At 51.6% G+C, this 14,139-nt stretch overlaps 2 protein-coding genes across 4 annotated transcripts in view; one reads left to right on the top strand and one right to left on the bottom strand.

Moving 5' to 3' along the window:
• Positions 1–9,849, top strand: part of Smarcb1 (SWI/SNF related, matrix associated, actin dependent regulator of chromatin, subfamily b, member 1) — a 33,285-nt gene extending 23,436 nt beyond the window's left edge. For both annotated transcript variants that reach the window (XM_008840621.3, XM_008840620.3), the window contains exons 7-9: positions 1,869–2,059; positions 9,043–9,174; positions 9,486–9,849. In XM_008840621.3, coding sequence (XP_008838843.1) covers positions 1,869–2,059; positions 9,043–9,174; positions 9,486–9,525 — 363 coding nt within the window. In that variant the 3' untranslated portion in view covers positions 9,526–9,849. The remainder of the gene's footprint in view (positions 1–1,868; positions 2,060–9,042; positions 9,175–9,485) is intronic.
• A 1,047-nt stretch (positions 9,850–10,896) lies between these two features.
• On the bottom strand, positions 10,897–13,924 carry Derl3 (derlin 3). 2 transcript variants are annotated; one of them, XM_008840617.3, is made up of 7 exons: positions 13,791–13,924; positions 13,612–13,677; positions 13,453–13,526; positions 13,255–13,348; positions 12,657–12,852; positions 12,161–12,251; positions 10,897–12,063 (listed from the first exon to the last, which is right to left on the bottom strand). In XM_008840617.3, exons 1-7 carry the CDS (start codon positions 13,881–13,883, stop codon positions 11,970–11,972), a joined length of 708 nt encoding a protein of 235 aa, XP_008838839.1. In that variant the 5' UTR covers positions 13,884–13,924; the 3' UTR covers positions 10,897–11,969. The 2 variants fall into 2 exon arrangements, with proteins under 2 accessions (XP_008838839.1, XP_029423017.1); XM_029567157.1 differs by having other exon boundaries at positions 13,612–13,674; positions 13,791–13,890.
• Between the last annotated feature and the right edge of the window lie 215 nt (positions 13,925–14,139).

The raw sequence follows: 14,139 nt of genomic DNA, 5'->3' as shown, positions 1-14,139 counted from the left end.
GACCCGCCTGCCTCTGCCTCCCAAGTGCTGGGATTAAAGGTGTGCGCCACCACGCCAGGCTGAGTTTTTATTTTTTATTATAAAAGAGGTGCTGGGGCTGGAGAGTTGGCTCAGCGGTTAAGAGCACTGACTCTTCTTGCAGAAGCCCAAGGTTCAATCCACATGGCGGCTGTAAACTGTCCTTAACTCAGATTCAGAGGAATCTGAAGCCCTCTTCTGACCTCTGCAGCATTGCACGACACGGGTATACTCACATACATGCAGGCAATACACTCATACACATAAAATAAAAATAATAAAATATTTTTTTGAAAAAGAGGTGCTGGGTTTTTATAAGATGCTTTTTCTGAGACAGTTGACAAGGTCATATTTCTTTTTGGTTTTTTCTTTCATTCTGTTAATGTATGTTTCATTGAATGAATTTCGTATGTTGAACCATTCTTATACTGCAGGAATAAATCCCGCTTGCTTGTGGCATATATAATCTTTTTAATACTATTGAATGCAATTTGCTAGTACTTTGTTGAGAGTTCTTGAATAAGTAATAACTGGTTGGTTTGTTTTTTTGAGACAGGGTCTCACTGTGTAGCACTGGTTGCCCTAGAACTAATTATGTAGACCAGGCTGGCCCTAAACTCACAGAGATCTGCCTGCCTCTGAGTGTTGGGATTAAAGGTGTACACTACCATGCCCACCTGAATAAGTATTCTTTTTTTTAACATTTTTATTTATTTTATTTTTATGTGTATGAGTGTGTTGCCTGCATGCATGTGAGTGCACCAGTGTCTTGCAGTACCCACAGAGGTCAGAAGAGAATGTTTGATCCCCTTGTACTGGAGTTACGGACAGTTGTTAGCTGCCGTGTGGGTGCTGGGAATTGAACCTGGGTCCTGTGCAAGAGCAGCCAGTACTCTTAACCACTGAGCCATCTCTCCAACCCCTGAATAAGTATTCTTAAAGGTTACTGATGTATGATTTTCCTTTCTTGAAATTTTCCCGGCCCAGGGCCTGTGTGGTTTGCTTGGTATTTTGTTCCTGTTGGGAAGAGGAAGCTCTGTTTCGTAAACCTTTGTTGATCACCAGGTCTAGGTATAGCATAGAGACAGTAAAGGCCTCTAGGGCTAGACGAGCTTATGTGCCCCAATTTACTATTCCTCTGCCCTACTGCCTACTCTGGTCCTCATCAAAATCAAGGGACAGTAGAGTGTTTGGGCAGGTGCACAGTGGCCCACTCATGGAATGGAATACTGAACATTGGTAACCGGGGTTCCAGCTCTACACTGCAGTGAGAACCTCCAGGATCATGTGGAGGGAACAAAACCAGCCCCATGGGGTCGGGCCCTGTGGCATCAGTGACAGCCAGTTTGTGAAAAAGCAAATGTTTCTAGGGATGAGGCTCCAGGACAGGTGCATCCGTGAGCTACATGGCAGGCTGATCTGTAAAGCAGTCATGTTAGGGTGCAGACAATGGCTTAAAATAGGCTCAGGAGCTGTCTCTGAAGAGTGACATGCAAGCTGAGTCCTGCCTGGCCAGCACAGCTGCATAAAGACTGCTTGTCACATGGGTGAAGAACAGAAGAGGATATTAGTCAACATGGGGATGGGGTACTAGGGGGATGAGCAGGAGTGATGTGGACTTGGGTCCCCTCAGCCAGAATATCTGCTGGTAGTCTGGGAGGTTTGTGGGGTCGGTCCTGTTTCATAAATGGGGAACTATATAAGAAGGGTCAGCCTTGGTACTTGGCTTGTCAGTCATGGGTGGGATCCACACCTGATCTGGCAGTTCAAAGTGGCTTGTCCCCAACTCCTGAGGAGGGCTGGGAACAGTCCTTCCTGCTCTCACTTGTGCACATTGGTTCTTGCCACAGCTGAACATCCATGTGGGAAACATCTCCCTGGTTGACCAGTTTGAGTGGGACATGTCGGAGAAGGAGAACTCCCCAGAGAAGTTCGCCCTGAAGCTGTGCTCAGAGCTGGGGTTGGGCGGGGAGTTTGTTACCACCATTGCGTACAGCATCCGGGGACAGCTGAGCTGGCATCAGAAGACCTACGCCTTCAGGTAGGACAGCATGTCCATCCTGACCTCTGGTCTCACATTGCCCTCTCAACTTCCTTACCCATTTTTTCCAAAGTTTGACAGTGATCTGGGTGATCTGTTCTGTCCTCCTCCTGCCTTGTATGTCTTAGCAGGTGCTAAGACTCAGTGCTGCATTGGTGAGGTCCTAAAGTTCTTGCCTCTGTACTCCTGTCCCAAGTCTTCCCAGGGCCATCCTGGGGCCCTCCATCCTCTATCCCACCTCCTCCGTCCACGTAGGTGTCCCTCCCTAGCCAGCCCAGCTCTGCCCTCTATTTGTACAGCCTCTTCTTTCTGTCAGGATTGCCTCACACCCACCCAAGTTTTCATCAGTCTTAAACAAGGGCTTTCAAAGCTTACGAACTGTGAGGGAGTCTCTGGCAGCTCATTCAGTCAGAAGTTGGGCGAACACCATTTGGGGCTAGATGCCATACTGGGTGCCATGGAAGAGGAGGCAGCTCACCCTGACCCTGCCTACAGCATCAGTCTGACTGTGTGAACAGAACCCTCTAGTCCTCCAACCTCCAAAGAACCTTTTAGTCAGTGGTCTCTGGACCTCACCTGCCTTATCAGGCTTGCAGGAAATGAAAGCCCTGTAGTTTCTAATCTGTCTTCCAAGAACCTATTCTGGTTAGAATGGTGTGTGATGTTATTGCCTGGGCATGGCAGCGTACCCCTGTAATCCCAGCACAGGGGTGAGGGCTAGCAGAGGCATCTCTGTGAGTTCAAGGCCATTCTGGTCTACACTCACTGAGTTCCAGGCCAGCCAGTGCTACATAGACCCTGTTTCCGAAATCAAAAACAAGATGTTAGGACTGGTTATGTCATAAGACTGTTGAAATCCACATACTCATCACTCTGAAAACAGTCCTAGAGTACTCAGGAAAAGGGAGGACGAATCCTTTTTGCAAAGACAAAGCAATTTAGGGAGTTTTTCAGCAAGTATTTTGGCTCAACTAGGTTTCCCAGACATCCCAAGAATCAGCTTTCTTAGGGCTTCCTATAAGTCTGAGCAAGAGAAAACTGAAGGCATGCCCACCAGGTAGGAGCCCCCTGGTCCCAAGGACTTGTAAGCTGAACAGGCACATGAGGTGTCTGCTGTGACCCTCTCCTGCCAAGCGTCTCACTGGCTGAGCAGCTCTGTCTCCCAACCAGCCAGACCTGGTGTGCTCTTTATACCTGTGTGCTCAACCCAGGTAGGTAGCTGGGATGATATCCATACTGGAAGAGACCTAGCAGTGACAGGGGACATTAGAGTCAGAGGCCAGCTCTTCCTGCACATCACAGTCCAGGGGGTGGAAGTTCAGCCCACTGTGGGAAGGCAAACTGCTGGAACTCATCTCCTCTGATGCTCAGTGAATTCTCACTTGGAACTAGGGACTTCTTAACCACTTCCGCTCCCCAGTAAGACAGTTGTCCCCACCAGCCCTATAGTCTCTTGGGGGAAGGAGCCTTGGCGTGGTCTCTGCCATGCACTGAGTCACACAACCCCCTAAGACAAGTTTTAAGTTCTAAGCCTTCATCACTTCATGTTGGAAGCATATTAAATTCTTTCCAGCCAGTCCGCCAGTCCCTTTGTGTCCATGGCCCCAACTGACTTTAGTTATATTACCAGTGCAGTGGAGAGCTGCTGGTCACAGGACATGTGGAGCAAAGTTATAATGCTCATGCATTAGGGGAGGGGCATGTCTTTTAGCAGTGGGGCAGGCAGGTCTGGTACAGGCCAGGGCAGGAAGCATGAGGGAAAAAGGGGTGTATGACAGACTAGTGAGGGGCTCCAGGCTTCTAGAGCACAGAATTGGATTATAGCAATACAGACATCCCAGCCAAAATGGGGACTGAGGGGCCATGACAAGATGGGAAAATAGGCCTTATGAGAAATGGAGCTACGTTAGTGAGTAGGGAGCTTTCTGCTCTGAAGAGAATTGCCTCCAGCAAGGTTTCTAGTACCTCCCCTAAGCCAGCCCTGTGCTAGAGAGCCAGGAACCAGAGAAGACAGCATCTTGCCTGGTGTAGGAGAAAGACAGGTGTGCACGTGTGGCCGCCATTGTGCTTTGACTTCTAGTGCACCAGAGAAAGGTGTCTGGGGGTGGGCACAGAACCCAAAGTGAAGCTAGCTATGGTGAAGGCTGGATGGGACAGAAAAGGCAGAGAGACAGGCCCAGACAGGGCAAGTGCTCAGAGAAAGAAGGTAACACTGCCCTCTCTCAGCACTGTATGGGCTTAGGCGCTAGCATCTGTTCTCTAGGGTTTACACCTATGGCCCCTACCAGGCTCATATGCTAGACAGAGAGGTGAAGATGGTCCAGGTCAGAGAGCTTAGCAGCTGGGCCTAAATGAGGAGAGAGACATGTTCCTCCACTGGAGCAGCATCAGGAATTAGGTAGGAAGACTCCTAGGCCCTTTGGACTGCTTGGGTGTGGGCCGCTGAGGAGCTAGCCAGCCTAACCTGATAGTAGGTTATGGCTTGTTTTATTTATTTATTTATTTTTTGTTTTCCTCCTTTTTTATTAAGAAAATAAAAATCTAAAACAATTTTTGGTTTAAAAACTATTTAATTTTTACAGTACTGGAGATCGAAATTAGAGCCTTAGGCGATTCTACCACTGAGCTACACCCTCAACCCTCTTTGACTTTTATTGTGAGGCAGGCTCATACTAACATGCTGGTTTAGGTCTCATTCTATAGTCCCATGTAGACCTTGAACTTCTGATCCTCCTGGCTCTGCCTCCTAGGTGCTTGGATGACAGGTATGAGTTACCATGCCTGGCCTTTTTGTTTGGGTGGTTAGTTTTGTTTTCTTTTAATTATTTTTATGTGTATGAGTGTACTGCCTGCATGTATGTAAGTGCACCCGTGTTGTGCAGTGCCCATGGAGGTCAGAAGAAGGTGTCGGATTCCCCTGGAACTGGAGTTGCTGATGGTTGTTAGCTGCCATGTGGGTGCTGGGACTCGAACCCAGATCCTCTGCAAGAGCAGCCAGTGACCTTAACCATGGAGCCATATCTCCAGTCCCTGTTTTGGTTTGAGACAGGGTCTTGCTACATAGCCCAGGCTGGAACTGAGTGGCCCTTTATTAGCTTCCTAACGTAATGTTTTCAGGGATCATCTATGTTGAAACATCCGAACTCCATTCTTACAGCTGAATAATGTTCTTAAATACAGATTTTTGATTGACTTGTCTGCTTTGGGGGTATAGTAAATAATGCTATCATTTGTGTATGTCTGTGTTTAAACCCCTTTTTCAGTTCTCTTGGATATAGAGCCAGTAATAGTGTTGCTGGATTATATGGTAATGCTGGTTAACTTCTGTTTTGCTGTTTGATTGAGATAAGGTCATAGCCCTTGCTAGCCTAAAACTGTGTAGCCCAGGCTGGCCTCTAATTCATAGCAATCCTCCTGGCCTAGCCCCTTGAGAGCTGAGATTGCAGGCATGGCCATCACACCTGGCATTTGAGACTCCACTGTGGCTGCACCATGTACATGCCCACCAGCACTGAGGGTTCCAGTTCTCCATCCTGCTAGCACTTACTCTGATTGCAGCCATCCTGTAGAGCCATCCTACAGAGATTGTAGCTTGGTATTGCCAGACCCGAATGATACTGAGCATCTTCTCACAAATTTTAGGTCATCATGTATTTTTATAAAAGGCTTGTTTAAGCCTTTCACCTTAAAAAAATTTTTTTTCATTTGTTTATTTTGTGTGTGTGAGCAAGTGTGTGCCACAGCATGCCTATGTAGGTCAGAGGAAAACCTGTGGGAGTCAGCTCTCTCCTTCCACCATGTGGATTCCTGGGGTGAATTCAAGTTGTTAGTCTTGGCTGCAAGCCCCTTTATCTGCTGAACCATCTCACCAGCTCATGACTCATTTACCTGCCCCCCCCCCTTTTTTGGTGTTTTGAGACAGGGTCTCCCTGTAGCCCTAGTTGGCCTGGCCTGGAACTCACTATATAGACCAGGCTGGCCTCGAACTCACAGAGATCCACCTGCCTCTGCCTCCCAAGTGCTGGGATTAAAGGCGTGCACCACCATGCCCAGCTATTTCTCCCTTATATTGTGTGTGTGTCCATATGTGTGTGTACACGCACATCTGTGCTATGGAAATGCATGAGTGGAGGTCAGAGGACGACATGTAAGAGATAGTTCTCTGCTTCTACCATGTAAGCCCCAGGGATTGAACTCAGGTGGTCTTGCTGGCCCATTTTTAGCTGGGCAGGCTTTGTATTGTTGAAGAGTTCTTCATGTATGTTAGACATTCATCCCTTAGATACCTTATGTCAGTATTTTTCCTGTTCTGTGGCTTGCCTTTTACCTTTTTTATAATGTCCTTTGAGGCATAAAAATTATTTTGATGTAGTCCAGTTCACCTGTTATTTTAGTTGGTTGCTGATTTTTTCGGTGTCACATCTAAGAAAACATTGCATAATACAGTCATGTTATATAAACAGCATGCTGGAAAGACTGCCCTTTCCCCAATGAGTGATTTAGAACTCTCATCAAAAATTAGTTCATACTAGGGCCGGGTGTGGTAGTGCTTGCCTTTACCTTGCACTTGGGAGGTAGAGGCAGGTAGATCTCTGTGAGTTCAAGGCCAGCCTAGACTACCTAAAAAGTTTTGGGCCAGCCAGGGCTACATAGTAAGACTCTGTCTCAAAAAGAAAAAAAGTTCATCCTAGGCATGGTAGTCTCAGGTTGCAAACATAAGGGTGACTGTACAACTGATCTCTTGTTCCTCCCAGTTGAGTGGCCTTGTGCAGCTCATTTTCCTCCTTAAGTCTCTTATAGGGTAGGGATGATACTGTTTCTCAATCTGCCTCTGTCAAAGGGCATAAAAATGAAACTGTATATCAAAAGAAAACCTGAAGACATTCCACAAGCCTCAGTCTCCACTCCCACCTCACACAGCCTTCCAGCATAAGTGTCTGGGCCCCTGCCTGGACACCTCAGGGTGGCAGAAAAATGTCCAGGGACCTTCCTGACCTCAAAGCTCAGGAGTCAGAATCCCCTGAGAAGTGGAAGCTGGTTGGCTACAGTAGCCCCCAAACTGGAACTCAGGACAGCATCTCTGCCTGCACGTTTCCCATAAACCTGAAGCAATGGTGCTGACCAGTGCTAATTGTTCTTACTTTAGAACAGACCCACTGGAGTGGAATCTTCCCAGAGTCCAGGGGAGGTAAACAAAGGGCCTGTTCGCCAGCTCTTGTTTAAATTCAGAGGAAAACATGTTTTGCTTCTGTCAGCTTGGGCTTGGTGCCTTTCACATCTGCCCTCTTGAGGGAGGCAATCTGGAAGTGAGGGATGATGTTAGGGGTCTGTGGCTAGGCTGTTCCTGGATTTCCAAATCCAGCTGCTGGGGAAGGGTTGGTCCCAGGGCCCCAGGAGACTACAAGAGTGGGGGCAGATTGGTTCCTGGCCTCTTGAATCACCAGCATGAGCCTGGGCTTCCACGCCATGTGGGTCCTATGGGTATGAATGATGTGGGCTGAGCATCAGGAGTAAGAAGTCAGACCTGCTTCTGCCAAGAAGCTAGAGCTACCCTGGTTGTGGTACCAGCCTTGCCACACTCTGTTCTTGGTCCAGGTTCAAGGTCCTGAAACCTTTAGCTAAGAATTGTTCCAGCTCGACCTTCCTGAGCTGGGCCAGGGACAAGCTGTCAGCTGCTAGTGTGTGGCGTGTGCTGGCTTGGTATGGTGATGGGGAATGGGGACTCTGATATCAAACCTGGTAGGGGGCTGCCTCTCTATAGCTCACCATTCCAGAAGCCTGAGGGAGGCAGTAGAGGAGGACCCTGGCTCCTAGGAAGCTTCTGCAGTGAACAAACGTTGGCTGCTTTAACTCCAACACTAGAGTTTGCTCCCATATTTCAGAGAAAAAACAGATTAAGCAGCTGTCTTTATCTCATCTTCATCTGCCAAGCACCCCTTAGGGCCTGCCTGCCCTCACTTCTCCCAGAGCTGACAGGGTATTGCAGAGCAGTAGGGTGGGCAGACACCTGATAGGGCTGTGTAGGTAGAACAGGGTGGTCTGATCCTGAGGCATTGAGCCTCAGGAGACAAGGGGCAGCCACTCAGCTGCTGGAGAGAAAAGGCCATAGAAGGCTGATGTGACAGTAGAGGAAGAGGAGAGGATCTGGTTAGGGCCTTGCTGTAACTTTCTGCCAGGCAGGGGTTTGGTGTGACACCAGAGTGCCTCCTTAGCTTCCTCTTGCAGGTTTGGAGACCAAGATCCAGAGGGGCAGTAGCTCAGTCACTCCTGGGCCCTTGCTGACCTACTCCCACAGCTGTGTCCATTTTCAGAGACATGCAGATGACCCCTTAGAGTTGAGTCATGTGGTGTCTGAGTCTGTAGATACGATTTCTAGGTCTAGCTCTGTCAACCAGTTGTCTGTAAGCAATAGGTTGGCTTCTCTGGGGCTTAGTGTGGATCCTATGAAGTAGGCTGAGGGATAGATGTGTAGAACACTAGAGAGCAGGCCAAGCCAGGGGCCCTCCAGGAAAAGGTTGAGGTCTTTGGGGAAGTCTTCATTCCCCCCATAGATGTCTCTCTGATCAGTGGGTCCCAGCCCTGGACAGAATGGGGTAAGACAGGTCTCCTAGCTGCAGTTCAGCAACAGTGCCTGAGCCAGCTACACTGTTCTATCAGGGGAACCCATCTCCATAACCAGCAGCTCCCTCCCTCATCTCCCAGATATCAAGGGGAGTTGGCTTGGAAGGAGGGCCTGCTGGTGACGGGCAGTACTGTTGCTGCTGGGGCAGGTCCTGGTATCTTCAGCGGTTGCTTGAGGCTCATTGACAGAAGCATCCCCAGCTACCCATCAGCATTGCTGCTGAGATGACCTAGGACAAGGAAATGGGCCATGTCCTGACCACCTGCTATGGGATAGAGTGGGGAGCAGTGATTTCTGGGGACATTCCAGCTGCTGGCCTATGAACTAGCTCTTGTTCCTCTCCCTGCCTCCCCTCCCACAGTGAGAACCCACTCCCCACCGTAGAGATTGCCATTCGGAATACGGGTGATGCTGACCAGTGGTGCCCCCTGCTGGAGACCCTGACTGATGCTGAGATGGAAAAGAAGATCCGAGACCAGGACAGGAACACAAGGTACACCACCCACAGGAACTCTTCCTAGGCAGACGCAGGGACATACCCTCCCCAAGAACCCAGTTTCGAGAGGTAGTTTAGGGGGTTAAGAGTGGGAGGGGATCAGTCCCTTTGGTACATTTCTTGGAACAAAAGCAAGTTCTTAGGTCATGTTTGCCACAGTCCCAAGCAGGAGTCTGGAGAGATGGACAGGGCCTGTGCAGCAGACTTGCCTACCCTTGCTGGATGGGCCCCACACCTAGCTACTCTACAGAGCCTTGCAAGGGAAGTGGGCTGTGACGGGCCCCAGCTGACCACCTGTTCTTCTTTAGGCGAATGAGGCGTCTTGCCAACACCGCCCCAGCCTGGTGACCAGGTCAACCGTGCTCAGCTCCCACAGAGTACCTTGGAAGACTGGTCTGCCTTTCCCTCTTCTGTGACAAGGAGAAAGGCAAGGAAGAGGACAGCTGGTGCCATCCTGAGGAATGGGGTCAGATGGGAACCTCCAGGGCACCTTCCCTTAGCACACATTCCATATGCAAAGCTCCAGTCCTGTTCTCCCATGCCCAGTACTGTCCCCCAGAGTCTGGAGTCAGGAAGAAGCTTCAGTTTGGGTTGTGTTTTGTTTTTGTATAGGAGCCCTAGCAGGGCTAACAACACGTTTTAAATAAAAGGCAACATGTTCAATTTCTTGAATGTGGCAATATAAGAATGAGAGCCAGGGTGGGGATCGAGATAGAATCTGCCTTGGGGGAGAGGTAGATGGCCAAGGGTGATGTGCCAGCTTCACCCTTCTTTGTCTCAAATTCCCAGGTGGGTGAATGGGGATTAAGAGTCTCCACACTCAGCCAGCCTAAAGGCCCCTAAAGCAAAGCCCACTCCTTGCTCTTCCTTGGGCCTTCCAGCTTCCTAGTGGCCAGATGTGCTCAGCAAGTCTTTGAAGATGTAACAGGAATGTGGTTGTGTGGCCCAGGGTGGGGACCCATCCCTGCTCCTTTGCTGGCCCTGGTTCCTCCTGCTGCATCTAGATGGACTGCTGCCAGCTAGGGTCTTCTTGTTCTAGAGCCCCTTTCAGAAGGCCTAGTCCTTGGTGGGCAGCACTTGGACATCACTAGCCTGTATACAGGAAGTCTTTTGTACCCTAGACTTATCACCACTCCAAACAGGTTAACTTGAGTCCATCTCCACTGTAGCTTGGGCCATCTTCTCCCTCTCCAGCCTGTTGTAAAGAATAGGGAATAACATACCCAGCCCTGAGCCACTCTTTGCAATTGGTAGTATGTGGTAGCTCTGTAGCTGTGCTTGGGCTAAACTTGCTGTCCCCTTTACCTTTGTTTGTATTGTGGAATGAACTTACGTTCCATTAGGCAGCATGTATAGGTCTGTATCGAACCACACTCTCTTTGGCAAACGGGGCATACAGGTTCTTATTGAAGATGGTGACCCCAGACCCTCAGCTCCAGGCTGCTGCCACCCTTCATCTCAGCAGGTCCTTCTTGCATAGGGCAAGGCTGAGGGGCAGAGGCTACTTTCCTCCTAGGGAGTGTGGCAAGAACTCCGTATTTCCTTCCCACTTAAGCATATGCAGGGCAGGGTGGGGCTCTTGGTTGCCAGGATGTGGGCAGCCCAACCCTCTGGCCAGAAGCCCCCATGAGCACATCCTAGAATGTGACCATCACCCCTCCAGGGGGTTTGCTTTCAGGACCTGTGCCTGGCAGAGGGGAACATACCAAACACTCAGAATAATAGAAAAGCTAAGCTTTATTGGAAGACCCTGCCCAAGAGGAAGATTCCGGGCCTGGCTGGCCATGGAATGGGCTCCTTTGCTGTGGCTGTCCTGAGCTACCACACTGAATAGGATGGGAGGAACTCTGCCCACCTCAACCTGGGCAGGTAAGTTCACCTGCCTGGGAGGAGCTGTCACTCACCTCAACCTGGGCAGGTAAGTTCACCTGCCTGGGAGGAGCTGTCACTCTCCAGATCCTGCCAGCTTTAAGCACTTCCAGTCCACATAGCAACACAGCAGCTACCTCACTAGGTTTCACTACAAAATTTAAATCAAGACTCGACAGGAACGTTATTGTTACTGTGGAAACAACAGGCAGTGGCTAAGGAAATTCTCAGGTTGCTGGGCATCCAGCAGTAAGCTCTACTGGAGCAGACCTAGAGCAACAAGGAAAGCTGGCCACATTTGATGCCTGTGGTTCAGAAAAGACAAGGAAACCACAGTTGGGAGAGGGCTCAGATGGGCCTTTGGCTGAAAGGCAAACAAAACTTCCCAGAAGCCTCTGCCATGCTCAGGGTGCTGCTAAGATAGAGTTCAAGGGCCTGGCTCACAGGTAGGGCAGAGGACCCAAACCTGGCTCTCTGCACCAAAGCCCATGGGTTGGGGCCTTTCGGTCACTGGAAAAGGAGATGAAGACTCACTTGCTGAGGCTTTAGATGAGGATGGACAGGCTAGATGGATGGGCATGGTCCTGGCCCCAGCCCTGAGGTCTGGATGACTGGTGGGGAAGAGGCCTGGGTGACGAGGTTTGTTCCGAGTTCCATCAAGGCACTGGCAGCATGGGGATGAGAACACTAGGTCTGTCATGAGCTCGGCACTCTCTTGGGCCTCCATAGGCAGTCTCTGCCCTCTGTGGGCCCTGAGTCCTACCACCTGTGGAGAAGGCAAAAGCAGAGAGCAGGCAGAGAAGAGTGTGGGATCGTGTGGCTGGCTGAGCTGAGGCAGGCCCAGTCTCCAGAATGGGTTCCTATGCTGTAGCTTAGGTGGAGAGGATAGGTCCACCAGGCGCCTCAGGCTGGCCAGGATGGGCTCACTGGTCTGGGGGCTGCAGGTGAAGTTCTGGCTGCTCCTCAGGAAGGGGCAGGTAATTGGGGTCCTCCTGAGGGTCATCTAGTAGCAGTTTCCTGTGAGGAGGAAACTGAGCTGAGGCAAACGCAGTTTCACCCATGGAGTGGATTGCTCCATGAGGGAGGGGAGGGGGCTGTCATCGCCAGCACTCACAGAAAGCTGGGGGTCAGCAGCAGCCTCTTGCCTCCAGGCTGGTTGGGAAAGACATCTTCCAGGAAGTAGTAGATGTGGCCCACAGCAATCCCTGTGAGAGAGCCAAAGGCTGGAAGAGGCCATCCTCCACAGCCCAGCGTAACCCCAGGTTCCAGAGCACAAGTATCCCAATGCTCACCAGTCCAGGGCAAGCCCAGAGCTGGCCTTGAAAAACAGCCTTAAAGTACCAGAAGTGAAAGGGGAGGGAAACACAGGTCCTGGGAACACTAAGGGAGCCACTGAGCAGAAGCCAGCTACCCCCAGGGAGGAGCACAGGAGTGGCTGCAGATGCAAATCCTGTGGGCCAGCTGGACTGCTTGGGGTGGGGGTGGGGGGCATCAAGAACGGTAGTTCAGACAGGAAGAGGGGGCAGGGAGGCAGGTGAGAGGTCCAGTGCAGTGTGTGTGGTGGGGGGAGCAGCTGGGCCAGGGTGAGTAGGAAGGACAGACAGGCTCACCTAGCAGGTCTGTGAGGACCGAGTTGCCCAACAGCAGCGAGAAGCCCATGAGGGCCCAGGGCAGGAACGGTGCCTGGAAGTTGAGTAGGCCGAAGAAGTTGACCCTCACCTGAGGGCTGCGGCGGCTCCATACGTACACCAGCATAGCCATGAGGGCCTGCCCCAGGAAAAAGAGGCTGCCCAGAAGTCCCAGCAGCTGGACCAGAGTCAAGGTACCCTGGAGCAGGTCTCAATTGCCCACAGGGCCCCTGACTCCGTCCACTGGTTCCCGTTCCCTACTAGCTCTTGTCCTTTCCCTATCAAGATACCTTCATGTAGGCCCTCAAGTACCAAGGGTCCATCACTGCCCGTTCGTGCCCCGGTTTCTTCTGGCTCTTGCATCAGGTTTGGAAGTTCAGGTACTCCACCTGCCTTCCCTACATCACACTGTTCTGCACTGATGTTCAACACCTAGCCTGGCCATATATGGCTGAGCAAGACATTCTGGGCCCTGAACGCCTGTCTTTCCGGGCCTGGGGGCCTCATGTCGGGCCTTAGGGCCAAGATAGGCCTGACGGATGTCCCTTGACCCAAGGTCACAATTCTCCAGGAAGGATACAGTCATAAGGAAACCACCGAAGAGAAACATGAAGACGAAATCGGCCTTGCGACCGCGGAAGGATCCCTCCTCCAGCATGCGACAGTAGCGGAACCTACAATATCTGTATAGGAAGTGCCACGCTGCGGGACCTCAGTTTCCCTGCTCCATGACTATCCTAGCCCGGCACACCCCTCCCACCCCGGCGGCTCAGGATACACGAAGAGCATGTTGAAGAAGAAACCGAATCCCAGGGGCCCGAAGAAGAGGAAGTTGGTGAAGAGCCTCCAGACCTGCAAAGGGTTCGGGGATGGCGGTGAGGACTGGGCTGACCGCGCGGGGCCTGGCCCGCAGGTACACGAGGCAGGGCGGGCTCACCTGGAACTTCCGGAACACGAGATGCGGGTTGAAGTACAGTTGGAAGGGGGTGAGGAACTCCAACTGCTGTGGAACCAGGAGCCCGTGAGAGGCTGAGACCCCGGCGACCCTCCTTGATCCCCCCTTTCCCTGCTAGGGCTGGTAACCACGGTGACGCCACGCCCGCCCAGCCCACTCACCACCGCAGCCGTGGTGAGGACGCAGGCCGCCGTGTACGCACGTGTCACCGTGGGAACCTGAAAGAACCCGGCCGCCAGCCCTTGCCACGCCATTGAAACTCTTCGGGCACCCCGGCCCGGCCCGCGCGCTCTTAACCCGCCTCCAAGCCCCGCCCCTGGGATGTGGCCAATCGACGTGCGAGGAGCCTAGCGCCCGGGGTGGGGGGCGGGGCAATGGGCCCGTTCAGCCAATGGGAAGAGGCAGCGGGCAGCCGGGCGGGATGGGCGTGTTCACGTGGCTAGCCAATGAGGAAGGCCCACGGAGGAGCACGCGGCAGTTGTTGTGGCGGTCAGGGAGGCGTGGGACGAT

This window comes from Nannospalax galili, unplaced genomic scaffold (assembly GCF_000622305.1).
Source record: "Nannospalax galili isolate Female #2095 unplaced genomic scaffold, S.galili_v1.0 scaffold2661, whole genome shotgun sequence".
NCBI classification, from domain to species: domain Eukaryota; kingdom Metazoa; phylum Chordata; class Mammalia; order Rodentia; family Spalacidae; genus Nannospalax; species Nannospalax galili.
The sequence above is the reverse complement of the archived record's forward strand: the minus strand, read 5'-3'. Positions and strand labels throughout refer to the sequence as shown.